General features: G+C 40.6%; 1 protein-coding gene across 1 annotated transcript in view; it reads left to right on the top strand.

Annotated features, from left to right (window-relative positions):
- Positions 1-21,146, top strand: part of LOC126248409 (uncharacterized) — a 410,584-nt gene that overhangs the window by 383,904 nt on the left and 5,534 nt on the right. The window contains exons 20-22 of the mRNA XM_049949365.1: positions 4,095-4,216; positions 10,998-11,121; positions 11,216-11,327. Coding sequence (XP_049805322.1) covers positions 4,095-4,216; positions 10,998-11,121; positions 11,216-11,327 — 358 coding nt within the window. The remainder of the gene's footprint in view (positions 1-4,094; positions 4,217-10,997; positions 11,122-11,215; positions 11,328-21,146) is intronic.

Genomic DNA, 21,146 nt, shown 5'->3' with positions numbered 1-21,146 from the left:
TTTGTTGTTGTTGTGGTCTTCAGTCCTGAGACTGGTTTGATGCAGCTCTCCATGCTACTCTATCCTGTGCAAGCTTCATCTCCCACTACTTACTGCAACCTACATCCTTCTGAATCTGCTTAGTGTATTCATCTATTGGTCTCCCTCTATGATTTTTACCCTCCACACTGCCCTCCAATGCTAAATTTGTTATCCCCTTATGCCTCAGAACATGTCCTACCAACCGATCCCTTCTTCTTGTCAAGTTGTGCCACAAACTCCTCTTCTCCCCAATTCTATTCAATACCTCCTCATTAGTTATGTGATCTACCCATCTAATCTTCAGCATTCTTCTGTAGCACCACATTTCGAAAGCTTCTATTTTTCTTCTTGTCCAAACTATTTATTGTCCACGTTTCACTTCCATACATGGCTACACTCCATACGAATACTTTCAGAAACTACTTCCTGACACTTAAATCTATACTCGATGTTAACAAATTTCTCTTCTTCAGAAACGCTTTCCTTCCCATTGCCAGTCTACATTTTCTATCCTCTCTACTTCGACCATCATCAGTAATTTTGCTCCCCAAGTAGCAAAACTCCTTTACTACTTTAAGTGTCTCATTTCCTAATCTAATTCCCTCAGCATCACTTGATTTAATTCGACTACATTCCATTATCCTCGTTTTGATTTTGTTAATGTTCATCTTATATCCTTCTTTCAAGACATTGTGCATTCCGTTCAATTGCTCTTCCAAGTCCTTTGCTGTCGCTGACAGAATTACAATGTCATCGGTGAACCTCAAAGTTTTTATGTCTTCTCCATGGATTTTAATACCTACTCCAAATTTTTCTTTTGTTTCCTTCACTGCTTGCTCAATATACAGATTGAATAACATCGGGGAGAGGCTACAGCCCTGTCTCACTCCCTTCCCAACCACTGCTTCCCTTTCATGTCCCTCGACTCTTACAACTGCCATCTGGTTTCTGTAAAAATTGTAAATAGCCTTTCGCTCCCTGTATTTTACCCCTGCCACCTTTAGAATTTGAAAGAGAGTATTCCAGTCAACATTGTCAAATGCTTTCTCTAAGTCTACAAATGCTAGAAATGTAGGTTTGTCTTTCCTTAATCTATCTTCTAAGATAAGTCATAAGGTCAGTATTCCCTAACGTGTTCCAACATTTCTACGGAATTCAAACTGATCTTCCCCGAGGTCGGCTTCTACCAGTTTTTCCATTTGTCTGTAAAGAATTTGTGTTAGTATTTTGCAGCTGTGACTTATTAAACTGATAGTTCGGTAATTTTCACATCTGTCAACACCTGCCTTCTTTGGGATTGGAATTATTATATTCTTCTGGAAGTCTGAGGGTATTTCGTCTGTCTCATACATCTTGCTCACCAGATGGTAGCGTTTTGTCATGACTGGCTTTCCCAAGGCCGTCGGTAGTTCTAAGGAAATGTTGTCTACTCCCGGGGCCTTGTTTCGACTCAGGTCTTTCAGTGCTCTGTCAAACTCTTTACGCAGTATTTTATCGCCCATTTCATCTTCATCTACATCCTCTTCCATTTCCATAATATTGTCCTCAAGTACATCGCCCTTGTATAGACCCTCTATGTGCTCCTTCCACCTTTCTGCTTTCCCTTCTTTGCTTAGAACTGGGTTTCCATTTGAGCTCTTGATATTCATACAAGTGGCTCTCTTTTCTCCAAAGGTCTCTTTAATTTTCCTGTAGGCAGTATCTATCTTGCCCGTAGTGAGACAAGCCTCTACATCCTTACATTTGTCCTCTAGCCATCCCTGCTTAGCCATTCTGCACTTCCTGTCAATCTCATTTTTTAGACATTTGTATTCCTTTTTGCCTGCTTCATTTACTGTATTTTTATATTTCTCCTTTCATCAATTAAATTCAATATTTCTTCTGTTACCCAAGGATTTCTACTAGCCCTCGTCTTTTTATCTACTTGATCCTCTGCTGCCTTCACTACTTCATCCCTCAGAGCTACCCATTCTTCTTCTACTGTATTTCTTTCCCCTATTCCTGCCAATTGTTCCCTTATGCTCTCCCTGAAACTCTGTACAACCTTTGGTTTAGTCAGTTTATCCAGGTCCCATCTCCTTAAATTGCCACCTTTTTGCAGTTCCTTCAGTTTTAATCTACAGTTCGTAACCAATAGATTGTGGTCAGAGTCCACATCTGCCCCTGGAAACGTCTTACAATTTAAAACCTGGTTCCTAAATCTCTGTCTTACCAATATATAATCTATCTGATAGCTTCTAGTATCTCCAGGATTCTTCCATGTATACAACCTTCTTTTATGATTCTTGAACCAAGTGTTTGCTATGATTAAGTTATGCTCTGTGCAAAATTCTACCAGACGGCATCCTCTTTCATTTCTTAGCCCCAATCCATATTCACCTACTATGCTTCCTTCTCTTCCTTTTCCTACTCTTGAATTCCAATCACCCATGACTATTAAATTTTAGTCTCCCTTCACTACCTGAATAATTTCTTTTATCTCATCATATGTTTCATCAATTTCTTCATCATCTGCAGAGCTGGTTGGCATATAAACTTGTACTACTGTAGTAGGCATGGGCTTCGTGTCTATCTTGGCCACAATAATGCGTTCACTATGCTGTTGGTAGTAGCTTACCTGCTCTCCTGTTTTTTTATTCATTATTAAACCTACTCCTGCATTACCCCTATTTGATTTTGTATTTATAACCCTGTCTTCACCTGACCAAAAGTCTTGTTCCTCCTGCCACCGAACTTCACTAATTCCCACTATATCTGACTTTAACCTATCCATTTCCCTTTTTAAATTTTCTAACCTACCTGCCCGATTAAGGGATCTGACATTCCACGGTCCGATTTGTAGAACGCGTTTTCTTTCTCCTGATAACGACGTCCTCTCGAGTAGACCCCGCCCGGAGATCCGAATGGGGGACTATTTTACCTCTGGAATATTTTACCCAAGAGGACGCCATCATCATTTAACCACACAGTAAAGCTGCATGCCATCGGGAAAAATTACGGCTGTAGTTTCCCCTTGCTTTCAGCTGTTTGCAGTACCAGCACAGCAAGGCCGTTTTGGTTAGTGTTACATGACCAGATGAGTCAATCATCCAGACTGTTGCCCCTGCAACTACTGAAAAGGCTGCTGCCCCTCTTCAAGAACCACACGTTTGTCTGGCCTCTCAACAGATACCCCTCCGTTGTAGTTGCGCCTACGGTACGGCCATCTGTATCGCTGAGGCACTCAAGCCTCCCCAGCAACGGCAAGGTCCATGGTTCATGGGGGGGGGGGGGGGGGTTGAGTACATTACTACTTTGAATATTTTGGAAAAAATGCTAGTAAGGAAATCATATGGTAATTGTTTAAGTCCATATTTCCACCTTTCATATGAAATGGTTTAACTGCTGTTAATTTTAAGCTGTCTGGAGAAATTCCCTGTGCCAGTGATGCGCCACATATATCACTAAGTTATAATATATAAGCACACATTCTTCATTCAAGGCCTTATACTGCTTGCAACATTAATTTCTGTCCTTCAGTTATCTTCAGATACTCATTTTAGGATTCTCAACTGTTGGTTTAAATATGATACTTAAGATCTGAGACACTCAGTAAATGTGAAATACATCTGTATTACTGATGTGTTAAAACTGATGTAGAAATATATTGAAATGAATAGTCATGGAATACTTTACATATGATATAACATGACCACAAAGTGGTTGTTAACAATTCTTTTTAGTGCAAAATGTAGACTTGACCTATCAGTGTAAATGACATATTGTAACACGTGGAGTTGCTAAGTAATCTATTTTTAGTTGTATCACCGTTTTCACTCAGATATAATTTTCCAGTGCAGTTTTTGTTAGTAACAGGTGTCAGGTATATCTCATAAAACAGTTGTCAAAATGTAGCATGTATGCAAAGGTAGATGTTTGGAGTGTGTCCAACTGTGGAACACAACCAACAAAAATTATTTTAACCTATCATTGTTCATTTAATGATGAATGTCATTCTCACTTATAAGAGCAATAACTTTTTATATTTGTTAATTAAACGAACAGTGAACTTATGCCATTGTAATTAATTGCAGATGAAATTGCCACCCGGGTGATGGAGGAACATCTGTGGGAAAGCAAGCAACTAGGTGCCCATTCACCTGATGTTCTACTTACCACCCTCATGTTTTTCAATACTAAATATTTCAATCTTGTGGTAAGTTGGAACAAATCTATGTCAGAATATGATTGTTGTCCTTTACCATATAGAAAGTGGAGAGTTTCAAATAAAAATTTGGATTTCTCATCTTGAAAAAAATTATAATGAAATACTTCTGACATTATCTCTTATGTGTAGTGCCAAGTATGTTGAGCATATGAACTATAATGCCTTTTGGATTTTAACTTCCAAAGCTTCATTATTAGTGTCATCTGTGTTACCTGCATTCATATGACGTATATGTTGTAGTTATTTCTTATAATAAATTTATCGTACAACCACTAATGTCGGGAATGTATTCCTCAGCTATGTTCCACATTCAGGAGACAACAGTTCAAACCTGCATCCAGCCATCCTGATTTAGGTTTTCCTTGACTTCCCTAAACCACTTCAGGCAAATTCCAGAATGGTTCCTTTGTAAGGGCACGGCCGACTTCCTTCCCTAATCCGATGTAACCTGTGACCTCGTTGTTTGGTCCCCTCCCCCCAAATCGACCGACCACTCAACAATGTGTTTTGGGAGTCGAGCTTCCATCATTTGGCTGTCTGCATTAACTCTTACCTAGTAGCACACACAGTCACAAAATGAAAACACACAAAGTTATTCAGACATTATAAGTCCTTGTGTTACTTTTACAAACGGTTACACTAGATTCTTTGTGCTCCTTAGCCCAATTACTGCCAGTTCAGTTAATAGTAGTAACACCAGTCACATCAGCTGAAAGTCCAAGAGGTGCCTTCTCATGCACTGGCTAGTTTGGTAAACACATGTACGGCTTCAACAGTTTGCATTGAGCCATCAGCTGTTCCATAGCTTTCCAGAGATGTTACAGGGGACGTGAAGAGAGAATATATCAGTGGTTACTTATACAACGTACCTACATATACTGTGTTAATGCTAACCTTTAAAAAAAGGCTCCAAGGAACCATTGAAGAAAGCATTACCACTCTCACCTGTTTGTACATGAAGTACGTTATCGACTGTATCTCGGTGCATTGCTATTACAAGTCCTTCATGTAGGTCAAGCTTCTCTCCTCTCTTTTTTACATGCATCACCTCTAAATCCTTTTCTATGCTGTTTAGCAGGTGACCAGTTTCACATATATGTTCAGCAACCACTGATTTATGTTAACTGCCCAGTGTAGAAATGTCTGCATGCTCTCTATACCTTGTCGAAAATTTTCTCCCCATCTGTCCTATATATTTCATGCCACATGATTGACACTGCATTTTATAAACCTCTGCCTTTGCTAATTCACTTTTCCTGGTCCCAGATATAAATGACTCTCTGCACTAAGCTTCTAAATGCGACGTTTGGTTAGGAATCACAGCACCTGTTGGTGTTGGCTTTCTAAAGATGTTGGAGGTGTGTGATTTGCCTTGCCTCATATCATTACCACAAGATCTAAAAATTGGAATAAGATTGCTACTTTCGAGCTCTACAGTGAAGTCAATTTCTGTTGTTGAATGCTTTACATTTTTCCGACCACAGAGAAACCCCACTTTAACTATTTTCAAGGGACTTCAGAAAAATGCAGGAAAATGTAAAATGTGGGAAATAACGTTTTATGCTGTAAAAGCTACATATGCATTTTTGCACTTTGTGTGATATATGTGCACAATAAGCATCAAACTACTTGTCAGGGACTTGTTTATTATCTAGTAAAGTTTTATTATCTAATAAAAACCACTGATGTAACTGGAAGTGGTGACTGCCTGGGAAGTAGAAACGTTTGACTCAATTTCATGCATCATTATAGATGTTTTTCGAAAGCCTGCAGCTCTCATTTGTTATTTAAATAGTGAAACACTGCACCAGTTAAGTATTTTTTCATGCTGAACATGATGCATTTCGAGATTTTTTCCTCATTGTCAAGTGCAAATATTTACATAAGTATTTTGAGTGATGTTTGCATGTGTGTGGTTCTGCATCTCTTGGACTGTTGTCATCTTTTTGAGTTTATCAGATACTGTGCCTCCTCTGTTATGTAGAAAACCACATGTGTACAAAATATCATTCACGTAGCTTGTTTGTATAACGTCAAAAAGAATCCATACACAAATACTGCTCTTGACAACCGGAATAAATTCTTGAAACATATTTTGCTCAGCATGAAAAAATATGTAATGGGCACTGTATTTAAACCAAAAACATTTGAACAATGTAGAGTGAGTGAAGGTGTCAACTAGCACTAAAAGTGGCCAAGTGACAAAATACGCTAAATGTGCTTTGATGAAGGTGTCACGCTGATCTTAACAATCACAAAACTGCACATGTGCTATGGAGATGGTTTAGTAAAGTTTGTTATTGGTCATATCATCATTATTCGAATCCCCCTTGCAGCAGGATATAAGACACAGGTAGTTCCAACTTTTACCCATTTACTGATTCAGATCTGCTGAGTAGAGAAAGTGTCAAGAAACTTAACCACGTAATGTTGCTAAATACTACTTGATGGCCAACGCCATGCCAGTGTCATTTTACATCAGTTTTTTCTCCACCAACATTTTTTCATAAAGTGTAAATTGTGGGAAAATTACAAATATGTTGTTGGAAAATTGGGTGCGAATTAACATTGTGGACGAGGAAATTTGATGAGAGCGATAAAAAAAGTCATAAACGGCAGGAAAACGTTAATTCCAGGAATGTAAAAGTGGGGTTATACTGAGTTGTATCAGTGTCGTCCTGAGTTTCATCTACAAGCAACAGCATGTTGTTGACATAGCATTTATAATGTGCTTTTTTGTCCACTAAATGTGCTTGACTTTAGAATTGTAAAGGAAGGGGAAGGCAACAGCATACCACATGCAACAGGATCATGCCTTGTAAAGCACTGTGGTGTTCAAATCGATCTTTGGATCGATGAGAACTTTACTTTTTAAGGTATGAACAGAATGATGATGGATGTTTATTACTGATTAAAAGAAAATATGAATGCACAATCAGAGATAAACTGTGAATTTACTATTTCCTCCACCCAGAAAAGCTACATTGGAGAAATAATTTGACTAAAGAAAAGTGAAAATAGTGTATCCCTAATGTAGATGGGGTAGCTGAATAAACTGACATGTTAATAGTAAAAGATAAGGAAGGAATTATAGACAGAAAGTGGATGATGAATTAAACAAAGCAGCAATGTAGACATGAACAGAGGTATATGTTTGATAAGTATGAACAAGTCTCTTCATATAAATGAACTGGTGTCAATCAAATGTGCAGCTATCTCTCTCCTACATCATTCTGCTGATTCAGTTCATCTGTCTTTCCATGTAAGTTTTCTTCTGTAACCAGCTATTGATTGCTTAAAAAATATATGGACTTTCTCTATTTCTCATTTCAGTTTCCTTCCCTTCTTGATGGATTGTTCTCTGTAAGAACCTTAAGCATTTCATAAATACCATTTGTGTGTTACACTTCAAGTAATAAGCACACTGGATAATAGAGGTCTACAAATCCTGACTCTTGAAATTTCTAATGCCTAGCACATACCTTCTTTATCCACCATCCCTAGTCCACAGTCTAAGTTCAGTTCCTCTGGAATGCTACCTCACTTAGTACTAATGTTACCATACACTAAGGATGCATTCATGCTGCCACCTTTCTGCTTGCTGCTGTGGCCTGGTGATCATGAAGTCCACTTTGTCATACCAGTTCACTTATTCTGCACCATCACTGTTCACTACAATCCTTGCCAAGTATTGGTATAAAGTTGGTTAGTGCTCCTCTGCAACCATCGATGCATGTCCTGAAACTTGACCCATGATTGGCTGCTTCAGGGTCACTCTAGCAGTCTCTTGGTTGACTGTTCCTAGTTGCATAGTTTCTCACACAGTGTACATCTACTTCATCAGCATCTACATACACACTCTGAAAACTACTGTGAAGTGCATGGGAGAAGATATTTCCCAGTGTACCATTTATTAAGGTATATAGCACGAGAAAAGTGGCTTCTGAAAAATCACTGTCCCACCTGTCATTAGGTTACCCTTATCTTCATGTAACTTTATTTTTGTGATCACTGCAAGACTGATCATTAGGGAACTATAATATATTCCTAGATTCCTCACTTAATACTGGTACTTGCAATGTTGTAAGTACTTTTTTGAGAGATAGTTTTGTATCCAGCTGTGAGCATCTTCCAGCTCAGGCTTTTCCTGCATTTCTGTGACAGTCTCTCATGCTCAACTAAACGTGTGGACACTGGTACTGCCCTTCTTTCTAGGCTTTCAGTGCCTGCAGATAGTCTTATTTGGTATGGATCCCACACACTTGAGCTATGATCTAGGATGGGTCACATGAGCATTTTGTAAGCACTCTCCATTGTAGACTGACTTCATTTTCCCAATATCCTACCAATGATACCACCAAACACAGACTGTAATGTTGTGAGGACTAGAAGTGATGATTTTTAAGCATGCACTTATTTCAGCCATTTTTGGACGCAAAGTTATCAGGGACAAGGGACAGAGAAATCATTGTGACCACCTCATGAGGGATAATACCAGGTGTAATAATTTTTGGAAATTATTTCCTATGTTTCAGGTAATGTATTGTTTTCTTTTATTTCATTAGAATAACCGCATAAAAATCTACAAGTGGCAGTTGCAATATATGAACTAGATGTGGATAAAAATTGATGAAGTGTTACTTCAGAGTGAGGAGGCCCATGAATTACTCATCAGAAATTATTGTATAATTTTGGGTTGAATCTTCATATCTTACACTATACTGGTTCAGTAATACTTAAAATTGGAAAATTTGTTACAACAGTCATAACTTTCTGACAAAGTGCTCGGGATAATTTTTGAACTGTTTTTAGAGTTGGCACAAATATCTGCAGTACATTTACATTCAGAGTGTGCCTTCATACATGTTCTTATTTCATATTGTCAATAACAAAATTTTTCATGTGAATAAACCACAATTATAGTTATCAGATGATGCACGAATATTGTTTTGGCGTCACACACTGCAAGTAATCCTTTCAACTAGCAGTATAAACAGCCGTGGGGTAAAAATTCCTGGCGATAAAGGAGAAACCTGCACAACCAGCAATTTTGCAGCATAAATGTAACAAGGCTCCTGGTGAGCAGTGAGAGGCAATGCACCAGCAGTGAGTCTGCAGAATAAATGTATCCTAATACAGTGGCAGTGCGCCTAAAACAGGAGTGAGCACTATGTTGCTTCTGCTTGGGACATTATATTAGGTGTATTCTCATTGACCATGTGCCGCTAAAGTGTCCTCATTGCTGCTCCCAGGTGTCTTCTTTATTCAAACTTAACTCCATGCTACATGACTGATTCTGATATCCAAAAATTGTATCTGCTTGCATGTTACAAGTCCAGTAAGTTTATGTTTTGACACATCAGTAATGTAATGAAGTGAGGTGATGGGTAGGTAACCCACAAAGTTTAGAAAGTTAGTCACTTTTCATTCTTTTATTAGTACTAGGAAAACTGGAACTCACATTCCTGAGGCACATTTTATACCTTCAGTATGACATTTAGCAACATTTGCCCTTTAGATAGGAAACTTCTGTGCTTTTACATAACTTTAATTTTGGCTTCACGATTTCACGTGGACTTCATGCCACATATGCAAATATCTGACTAAGAATTCAAAATAAGATATCTAGCACAGCTGATTGTAATGTCTCTGTCGTAGCTCAGGTCTTATATGGTCCGGACACTTAGAAAATTCTTAATTGTGCCCAAGACACTTTTATGATGCACCTGCTTCAGAAGCTCCTACTAGATGAAATCACCTCCCCCCCCCCCCCCCCAAAGTTGTTAGCTTTACTCCTTAAATGATTTACATTCAACCAGGACATTTCATCATTGTATTGAAATGAAGAGAATTAAGAAAAATGTAAATACTATAGACTTGCATTGTTCATCGTGATTTCAGTGAATACAGAGTGGCATCATTGGTGTAATGTGGTGTAACGCAGCAGCAGCAGCCTTGTTAGACAAAACGACAAAGCCACTTCCAGGCAGACTAAAATTGTGTGCCGGACCGGGACTTGAACCCAGGACCTTTACCTTTTGTGGGCAGGTGCTCTAAGTTCATATCAGGGCACACTTCATTCCAGTGTGAGAATGCATTCTGTATATTCAACCTTGTTTGCTTACCAGAAGAACTTACGTTTGCTCGTTGCTGATGGTCTATCATTTTATGGCATAGCTCCACGGTAGTGAATTTTCAGTATATGATTATCTGACAAATTTTGTTCAATTAAGCATGTGCTGCCCGTCTGTTGTTGGTTATTAAAATATTTGTGCACTATTGTGCATTGTTCATTATAGTAATGTTCCCACATTTCCATGACAGAATCCCCGAAAACAAAGATTTGTGTTTTGCAGCTCATCGACAGTGAAAAAATGCAGACCGAGAACAAGCTTATATTGGGAAAGGATGTAAAATATAATCGGTCATCGCATTTTTGAAGGAATGATCATGGAATTTACCTTAGTTGAATTAGAATAATCTGGATTATCAGACGGGGGATTTGATATAGTTCCAATCAGTGAATCACTGACCCTGTATTTGTAATGGTTCTGTGGCATTGACTACAGCAAATACCCAGCAGCAATTGACCTTTTAAGACAGTGAATATACAGTTGCTACACAACCTATGAATTACTTTTGTGTAGCACACTACGTGAAATTTTGCTTGTGGATTGAAAAATAGTTGTTTAAGAACATATGTTACATAGTTCCCTGTAGAAGTCATGTATTTACTTGTAGTATAAATGTTTCTTTTCTTCCCCAATAGACTGTCGATGACCATATGCAACTGTCCTTTGCTCATATAATGAAGCATTGGAAAAGACCAGGCCAAGCAAGTGGAGGCACATCGTCTGCTCTTCTACGGTTTTATCCTCCACCATCAATGAGGGGTATGAATTATGATATGCCATCTTCTTTCAATCTTTCTTGCTTTTTTTATTACTGTTGAGCAATAATCTCATGATTTAACCAAAATTTCATCAGCTGAAGATGGAAGAACAAAGACGAAGAAAAGGAGAAAGTATGAGCAGCAAGAAAATGAAGAAAATCCACTAAGGTGTCCTGTGAAGTTATATGAATTTTACTTATCAAAATGGTATGTTGTTTATTGATTTACTTTCCAAATATCATCACTCTACTGTATAATAGGTATAATTTTTGTGGCCGGCCGGAGTGGCCGTGCGGTTCTAGGCGCTGCAGTCTGGAAACGAGCAACCGCTACGGTCGCAGGTTCGAATCCTGCCTCGGGCATGGATGTGTGTGGTGTCCTTAGGTTAGTTAGGTTTAAGTAGTTCTAAGTTCTAGGCGACTGATGACCTTAGAAGTTAAGTCGCATAGTGCTCAGAGCCATTTGAACCATAATTTTTGTGTCTGTGGTAAAGTAGTGTATATACTTAGTATAATCCACAAGAGATAAATATGACAACATACTTACCACAGAGTACAGCTCTTACTTAACACTTTTGATATTACGCTCCCAATGTGGCACTGAGTCAGTTCTAGTAATTTTTCAGTAAGAAAAAAGTTTTCTAAAAATCAGTAATTAAATGATAACAAGTTTATTGTGAGATCTATAATAAATTGAAATACAGTAATGTTAGATACATTTACCTAAATAGAACACCATAGACAAATTTTTAATTTTATGATTTTTTTTTTTTTTTTTTTTTAATTTGAGGAAAAGTTTGTACATGCTTTAGTCATACAGTTTGCCCCATTATGATAGATTTTGAAGCAGTCAGGTATATATGGAGCAACACCTCAATCAGGGTGCCCCAACAAGTTACCTTTCTTGAAATTTTGCCAGTTTCTTTCTTGCTGGTGTGTACATGGGCTTTACAAACTTGACTCAGATTTGATTTTTTTCTGTTCATTGTAATTTGTGTGGGAAATGCCTTTTACACTGTTTGCTTGTTTTAGTCCTAGGGAGTTATTTGTTTCTGTATGTTTGCCTCCGTGTAGAACAAAGTTGTTTGCCATCTATTAGCCTGCATTTTTTCTTTCATTTGACATTGTTTCCTGGTATAAAATGTAAGCATTTGAGACACTCAAATTAAAAGATGGAAAAATAACTTCTTCCACTAAGCATGTTGTTTTCTTTTGAATGGGTTTGTGTTGGTGACAGGACCTGCTGATAAGTGTACAGTGATGTCAGATTTACACTGTGATCAAAAGCATCCAGACACCTCCAAAAACATACGTTTTTCATGTTACATGCATTGTGCTGCCACCTACTGCCAGGTACTCCATATCAGTGACCTCAGTAGTCATTAGACATCGTGCAAGAGCAGAATGCAGCACTCCACAGAACTCATGGATTTCGAATGTGGTTAGTTGATTGGGTGTCACTTGTCACACATCTGTACGCAAGATTTCCACACTCCTAAACATCCCTCGGTCCACTGTTTCTGATGTGATAGTGAAGTGGAAATGTGAAGGGACACATACAGCACTAAGGTGTACAGGCCAACCTCGTCTGTTGACTGACAGAGACCGCCAACAGTTGAAGAGGTTCGTAATGTGTAATAGGCAGACATCTATCCAGACCATCACACAGGAATTCCAAACTGCATCAGGATCCACTGCAAGTACTATGACAGTTAGGTGGGAGGTGAGAAAACTTGGATTTCATGGTCGAGCGGCTGCTCACAAGCCACTCATCACACCAGTAAGTGCCAAATGATGCCTTGCTTGGTGTAAGGAGTGTAAACATTGGATGATTGAACAATGGAAAAATGTTGTGTGGAGTGACGAATTGCAATACACAATATTGCAATCTGATAGCAGGGTGTGGGTATAGTGAATGCCCGGTGAATGTCATAGCGTGTGTAGTGCCAACAGTAAAATTCATAGGCAGTGGTGTTACGGTGTGGTTGTTTTTCATGGAGGGGGCTTGCACCCCTTGTTGTTTTGCATGGCCTACATTGATGTTTTAGGCACCTTCTTGCTTCCCACTGCTGAAGAGCAATTCGAGAATGGCGATTGCATCTTTCAACACATTTGAGCACCTGTTCATAATGCACGGTCTGTGGTGGAGTGGTTAAAAGACAATAACATGCTTGTAAAGAACTGGCCTGCACAGAGTGCAGCCCTGGATCCCATAGAACACCTTTGGGATGTTTCGGAATGCCAAGTTTATGCCAGGCCTCAATGACCAACATCGATACCTCTCGTCAGTGTAGCACTCTGTGAACAATGGCCTGCCATTCCCCAAAAACCTTCCAGCACCTAATTGAACATATGCCTGTGAGAGCGGAAGCTTTCATCAAGGCTAAAGGTGGGCCAACACCGTATTGAGTTCCAGCAGTACCGATGGAGGGCACCACGGACTTGTAAGTCATTTTCAGCCATGTGTCTGGATACTTTTGATCACATAGGGTATATGCTGTATGGTATGTCAACAACATCAAAATGTCATTTGTGTCTCCCCACTTTATTTCTTCAGTACAGGCACAACAAATGTTCCCTCTTAGCAAAAAGTATTTCTCCTTTCTCAATTTGACATTTGAAAAGAGTATTTTTTGGAAGTTCCATTCTGTTCAACATACACATGCCCATTCATGATCTGATTCTACATTCAATCAAAAGTAGGTGAACTACAATAGTGATACACACAGTGAGTTTTTGTCAAAGGACTTCTGTTGAAGTCTCTTGAGAAGTGCAATAATGTCTGTTTCCTCTTCCCAGCATGCAGTACCATGTGTTGCACATAAGACACACTCCAAAAATAAGAAGCAACTTTATACTGTATTTCTGAGGTTTTTTCTTGAATTAGACATGAAATTTTATGCTTTCTCTAAATCCCAAAATATCTTAATCAGTATTACAGCACAGGAAGTAGGAACAACACAAGTTAAGTGGTCAACAAATGTGCATATTTTGAGGAGAGGGTCAGTTTCTGATTGTTAATTATCCCTGTTGCAAAGATGAAGCTTTATTAGGAGTGCTTTGAAATGATAACTGCTCATTATGGAGGCAGCAAAAGCACTGTGAATAAATACATTTTTCAACTTGCTACTGCTTGTCTATGACTGTTTTGTGATACAAATTTCAAAAACTAACAATAAAACAGGGAATGTTCCATTTTCACATAATTTGCCATTTACCCCCAAATACTTTTCAAGTGGAGTTCATTTCACCTTCTCAGTTTTATAAATGTAGAGCCAAAATACTGCTACCCCCCAAGGTATTCCTGCCTGTCCTAAGAGGCGACTGAAAGGAGTTTCACACGTTTAGGCCTTTATGTGATGGTCCCCTGTAGGGTTTGACCACCATTTTTCCAAATTTTCCCGAAGAGCGAGCCAATTGAGGAAGGGCGCCTTACATGGTGTATAGCGTCCATCGTGCGCTGAGACCTCTTGCATCCTTTGTCGGCGTGGATCTACATTTCCCCTCATTCTCCAGCTGTTGGGCAAGGTCACACTCCTGGGTGCATTTTCCTTCATCCTCTGTGTAGTATCACTTTTCTATGATGTTTATGATAATGGACTTCTTAGCTTGTTTGCTCCTGATATCCAGCATAGTAGCCCGTCCGTTGTGGTGGGGCCACCATGTACCCTGTTGGTTGTAGCCCCCTGACCCCACAGGGATCGCTCTGCTGATGCCTGTGCTGTTAACTCCCCACATATGCTAAGGAGTAGATGCCTGTCACCCTGGGGCATCGGGACTCCTGGCAATGGCCATCGGGACTCCTGGCAATGGCCATCCTGCCAGGTGGCCTTTGCTACGGCTGGGTGGTGCCCGCGGGGAGGGATCCTGGTCAGAGTGGGTGGCATCAGGGCGGATGACACGCCATGAAACGTGGTACATCATCTCTTGCTGGCGGTCAAACACCAGCAGTCTCTAAGCGATCAAGGTGTAACTTCAATGCTAAGAAATAGGACCCCAAATCATTCTCCCCCCCCCCCCCCCCACACACACACACTCCTGGCCACACCATGGGAGGAATGCCAGGCTAAGGATGGCAGTGAAGCTCAGTCACCCTGGTACCTCATATGTACAAGAGTTGATGGGGAATCTTTCTTGTCAATGAAACCTCAGTTTTTTGTGGAGCATTTAGAGGACAAGTTTGGGGAGGTACAGGGCTTGTCCAAAATGCGATCAGGGTCGGTCTTCATCAAAACAGCATCCTCTGCCCAGTCACAGGCACTACTCACCTGTGTCAAGCTTGGGGATGTTTCTGTGTTCATCACGCCCCATAAGAGCTTAAATATGTTTCAGGCTATCATGTATCACAGGGACCTTCTTTTGCAGTCTGACAATGAGCTGCACACCAATTTAGAGCAGCGAGGTGTCCATTTCATCCAGCGTGTCCATCAGGTTACAAGGGATGATGAGGTTGCCACTGGTGCCTTCATCCTGGCCTTTGAGGGTGGCACATTATCCAAGAAGGTCAAGGTGATGGTCTACCACTGTAACATAAAGCCATATATCCCTCCCCTGATGCGGTGCTTTAAGTGCTGGAAGTTCGGCCATATGTCTTCCTGCCGTACTTCCAGCATCACATGTTGAGATTGTGGACATCCATCACATGCCAATACTCCATGTTCTCCGCCTCCCATCTGTGCCACTGCAGAGAGCACCATTCACCTTGCTCGCCACACTGCAGGATGCTCCAGAAAGAAAGAAAAATAATGGAATACAAGACCCTGGACCGACTGACCTATGCTGAGGCTAAGAGAAAATATTAAGAGGCTGCATCCTGTGCATATGATCTCCACCTACACTGCTGCTATGACAAAAGTTCCACCATCTTCTGTTCTGCTGCCTACAGTTGGCTCTCAGGGCCTTCACACTCCACCTGCCTCTTGATGGTGGGGGGCACTTCCCTCCCTGTTGCTCCTGCACAACCTACTTCAGGAGCAACCCCCACCCCAAATATCGGGGACATTAGTCCCCACTTCTCAGCCAGAGAAGCGTAAGTCTTCTTTGGCTCCTCTCGCCAGGAAAGGATCCCTTGGGTCACTCCCTTCCCAGGTTCCTACCAGTGGCAAAGCTGACACCTGCCAGTGGCTGAAGCAACCATGACGTCATGGTCTTCCTTAGTCCCTGACACTGAATCAGTGAAGACCTCCCAGCCAGACAAATCTAAGGATCAGTGAGAGAAACCTAAAAAGAAAAAGACCCCCAAGAACCAAGGCACTGCGATGGCACCCACACCACCACTACCTGCAAGCTCTGTGTCTGAGGATAAGGTGGAGATTCTGGCGTCCCCTGAGTACCTAGATCTCACTGGGCCCTCAGACACAATGGATGTCAATTGCATAGGTACTCATGTGGTGGCAGCAGGTGACCCTGAGGCGTAGACTGCCTCATTGAGAGTTTCATGCCTTCCCAGTCTCACGATCACGTAATCCTCCAGTGGAATTGCGGCGGTTTCATCCACCACCTGGCTGAGCTATGGCAACCGTTAAGCTTTACACCTGTTTTTTGCATGGCCCTCCAGGAAACCTGGTTCCCGGCAATCCCCTGCCCTCCATGGCTATAAGGGATATTACAGGACCATAGAGACTGTAATAGTGTGTCATGTGGAGTTTGCGTTTATGTCCTGAACTCAGTACGTAGTGAACCTGTGCCCCTTCAAACCCCTCTTGAAGCTGTGGCTGTCAGAATGACGACGCAGGAAATAACTGTCTACAATGTATATCTTTCTCCAAATGGTGCAGTATCCCTGAACGTATTGGCTGCACTGGTTGATCAGCTCCCTAAACCTTTTCTATTTCTGGGAGATTTTAACGCGCATAACCCCTTGTGAGGTGGCGCCATGCTTACTGGCGCCATGCTTACTGGCCAAGGTAGGGAGGTCAAAAATTTACTGTCACAGCTCGACCTCTACCTGTTAAATACAGGTGTCCCCACACACATCAGTGTGGCACATGGCACATATTCAGCCATAGATCTCTCGGTTTGCAGTCCTGGCCCTCTCCCACCTATCCACTGGAGAGCACATGACGTTCTGTGTGATAGTGACCTCTTCCCCATCTTCCTGTCACTCCCCCGGCATCATGCCCATGGACACCTACCCAAATGGGCTTTAAACAAGGCAGACTGGGAAGCCTTCACCTCTGTTGTCACCGTTGAATCTCCCCCAAATGGTGCCATCGATGTTGTCATTGAGCAGGTCACTACGACGATTGTTTCTGTGGCAGAAAACGCAATCCCTCGTTCTTAGGGTGCCCCCAGCGAAAGACAGTCCCTTGGTGGTCGCCAACTCGGCCATCTCAAAATTCGTAAACTATGTGACAATGTCCTACTCGGTACACCACTGAACAGTAACTAACAGACATACAATGAAACTTCTGGCAGCTATAAATTAAACACAGGCATATGCAGGGATGCCAACTGTATTTTGCTCCAATACACTACTGGTGCAAAGTTATGAATGTTCAGAATTTTTTGAACAGACCTTGTATGTTTAAGATTTCTGGACTTATTCCAGATCCATGAGTACAATTTAACTTACAATGTGTGGAAAGGACATTAGGATTTTCTCTCTCTAAGTATGTATTATGCAACCTTATTCCACGACATGCCCTATGCTCTACATCGTTGAGGATCTCCTCCCACTGGATCTATGGAACATGAAGTGTATCTAATGTAAGCTAATCTAGTAACACTGCTTGTCATGAATAAATGAACCTTTCAATGAGAGTAAATAAAACTAATGATGATATTAAATTTTAATGAATTTGATTTTCTAAATAACTGAATGCACATTAACAATACATAATGTTGTAATGAAAAACAGAAATCAAATAACTTTCTTAAGAGAAATGAATATTTTATGAAACTTATCTTCACAGAGTCGAATATTTCGGTTTAACACACAATTACTGACAGTGTAATTTTACGAGATCGAGCACAAATGTACGAGAATGGAGAAGAAAACCAGACATTGCCTATTTCAAGGAACTAGCATGGATTTCACCTAATTTGATTTAGTGAAACCACAGAAAACCTAAATGGCTTGCCATGTCAGTGCAATCAGGGCGCAAAATCTGCAGCAAAAAAAGGTGTGTCTGCTTAGTAAGTGGAATCTTATGAAGATACTCAGGCTGGTATGAATTTTGACCTACTATCAAGTGCTCTTCCTTCATCTCGATGCCAGTTTACTAGCAAAGCACATTTTTTCTCGGTTTGCTTCAGATTTGTGTTTGACAGTTAACTGTATGTATAATGGCTACACAGAAACTTATCACAGCAGTGGACTGTTTTCTTTTTTCTTATTATATAAATTAACTTCCTACTGACTTTTTATCCTTGCTCTATTTTGATAATGTGATGACCTTTAGAACTGGAACAGGTGTAGACCTTTAGAACTGGAAGAGGTGTATTTCTCCTAACTTGTCCATGTTTGTGATATCTTTGCAGAAATGGATTGGGATGGGAAATATAGCATTGTCACAATTGTCAAAACCTGTTTCATTTCCAATTTTCTGATGACATTATCTTCTTTTTCTGATAGCTTAACGGAGTTTCAAACAAGTTTTGATACCATGTCTGAATGGACTAACCAAACAGAACTTTTTTTTATTAATCATACCAAGATAGATATTGTGTCCAATTGCCTTACGGAAGGCATAAGAATTAATGGAAAAACTATAGATATACCCAAGATGAACCCCATCTAGAACAGACAAATCCTGTCTAGATAAGACAAAGACTTTCCAAAACAGACAGAACAAATTAATCAACAGAATTAGTTTTCTTTTAAAAAACTGCAACACTCTTATCAAGAGAGGGGGGGGGGGGGGGAGGGGGAGGAGAGAATCTGTCAGTTCTCATCTGTGCTATGTAGAAATGACCACTAACCAAAATGAAAACAAAATTGTGTCATCATTCCAGTGCTCAAATCTGGTCAAAACCCACTTGATGTGGATAGCTACCTGACCATCAGCCTCACCAACATTCTTTGTAAGTTGCTGGAACATACAGTGTGTCGGCGGTTGAAGATGACAAGGAGATGGCACTTGTAGTCAGATGAGAGATGTTTAATCAACTGACAGTGGATCAGGTACAGGCCAGGAGTTGTGTCGGGGCAATGTGTAAGGGTGCTGAGGAGCTCCCACTCTGTAAATGGGACATTATAGGGTTCACTGTGGCATGTAGTGAATGAGAGAACTTTCCTTTCCCCTTTCCATCTGCCATTTCAGGGTCTGAAAGGCTGAGGGGTAGTTCTCTGACACAGAGGCTTGAGCATAGTACTCAGCAAAGTGCTCGGCAATTGCGTATGCGTTGTAACACGCCATTGATGTTGGTGCCAGGGACATCCGTTGGGGTCTCGTACCCAAAAAGACGTCTGCTCTTCATCAAGACTTGGGAAGGTGATGTCTGACACCCAATGGTCGACACGTACCTCTCCCAACACTCCTGTTTCCATCATTTTGTAAGCTGGTGAACACAGACTCGGAGCCACTTAAAGGCTATTAGGTGCTCTAGGGGAGGGTGCTGCTTATGTTGGTGTAGAGCTTGCCGATGCTCTTTAATGATGCAGGAAGCCTATGGTGATGAAGCCTTACTTGGTGTTATGAATGGTTCACATGGTTTAAAAATGGCCAGACAGAAGTTAAAGATGACCCTCATTCTTGACGCCCGTCAACGCCTACCGACAGTGCATGTGTCAGGAACGCCAATAAAATTGTGCATGCCAGTAGCAGACTGACTGTCAGAGAGATTGTAGAAGAATGTAACATTTGAGTTGGATCATGTCATGAAATCCTGACACAGCATCTTGGAATGCATCATGTTGCCACCAAGTTCGTCCCACAGCTTAAGAGTCAAGACCAGAAAGGCCTTTGCCTCACAATCTGTGAAGAGCTTTTGGATCTTGCAAATGAGAAAGAGATGTTCCTTAAGAGAACCATAACTTATGATGATATGTGGGTCTACAGTTAAGGTGTTGAGACCAAGGTTTAGTCTTCACAGTGGATCAGGAAAGGTTCTCCAAGACCAGAAATGTCTCCTCATGTCAGGTCAAATGTCAAAGCCATGGTGATAGTTTTTGTCGACTTTGAAGGATTAGTTCATTGTGAATTCGTGCCAGTGGGACAAACTATTCATCAATGGTAGTATCGGGACATGTTGCAGCACCTGCGAGAAAATGTGAGAAGGGTACAGCCTGAAATGTGACGAGACAATTCATGGCTCATGCATCATGATAATGCACCCACACATTCATCCCTGTTGGTGTGAAACTATTGCACAAAAAATGCAATCATTGTGCTGCCTCTTTCTCTGTACTCTCCAGACCTGGCCGCTGTGGACATTTTTATCTCCAAATTTGAAAACCCTGTTGAAAGGATGAAGATTTGCAATGATAGACACGAGAAAAGAAAATTCACAGACAGTGAACGGTGTATCAATTGTGGAGGAGAGTATTTTGAAGGAGACCATGCACAATAAATAAAAGGCAAGTGTAAAAATAATTTGTGGATAAAGTTCTAGGATTTTTTGCGCAGACACTTGTATTTTCATTTAAGTGTCATTAAAATATTTGCCAGAAAATATATCAGTGTGCAATGCACTGAGATGCATGTGATAATTCTCATCCAGATTTTGTATTACACTCAGATTATTTGAAATTATTAGCAATCATGCGTATCTCTACTAATAATTTTTTTAGTGGAATAAGAGTTGACCTGCAATAATTTTTTTTGGGCTCCTTTTAAACTGAACTTCATAAGCAGCTAAGCTTTTTATGGCTGCTGGCAAGTTACTGAAATTTATTTGCAGTAGTGATTCAGTGAACTGATCTAGCTATCTGAAAAAGATACGTTATTCAAGACAACTTTAATTAAGTAATAAATACACAGATCACGCAAAAAATTATGACCACTGCCCACTGCAAGGTTGGATGCCTCCTGGTAGTGCTGCAGGCACTTGCTGCAGTAAGAAAAGTATGTAAGCCAAGCAAAGA

Source organism: Schistocerca nitens, chromosome 3 (genome assembly GCF_023898315.1).
Source record: "Schistocerca nitens isolate TAMUIC-IGC-003100 chromosome 3, iqSchNite1.1, whole genome shotgun sequence".
Classification (NCBI taxonomy): domain Eukaryota; kingdom Metazoa; phylum Arthropoda; class Insecta; order Orthoptera; family Acrididae; genus Schistocerca; species Schistocerca nitens.
The sequence above is the reverse complement of the archived record's forward strand: the minus strand, read 5'-3'. Positions and strand labels throughout refer to the sequence as shown.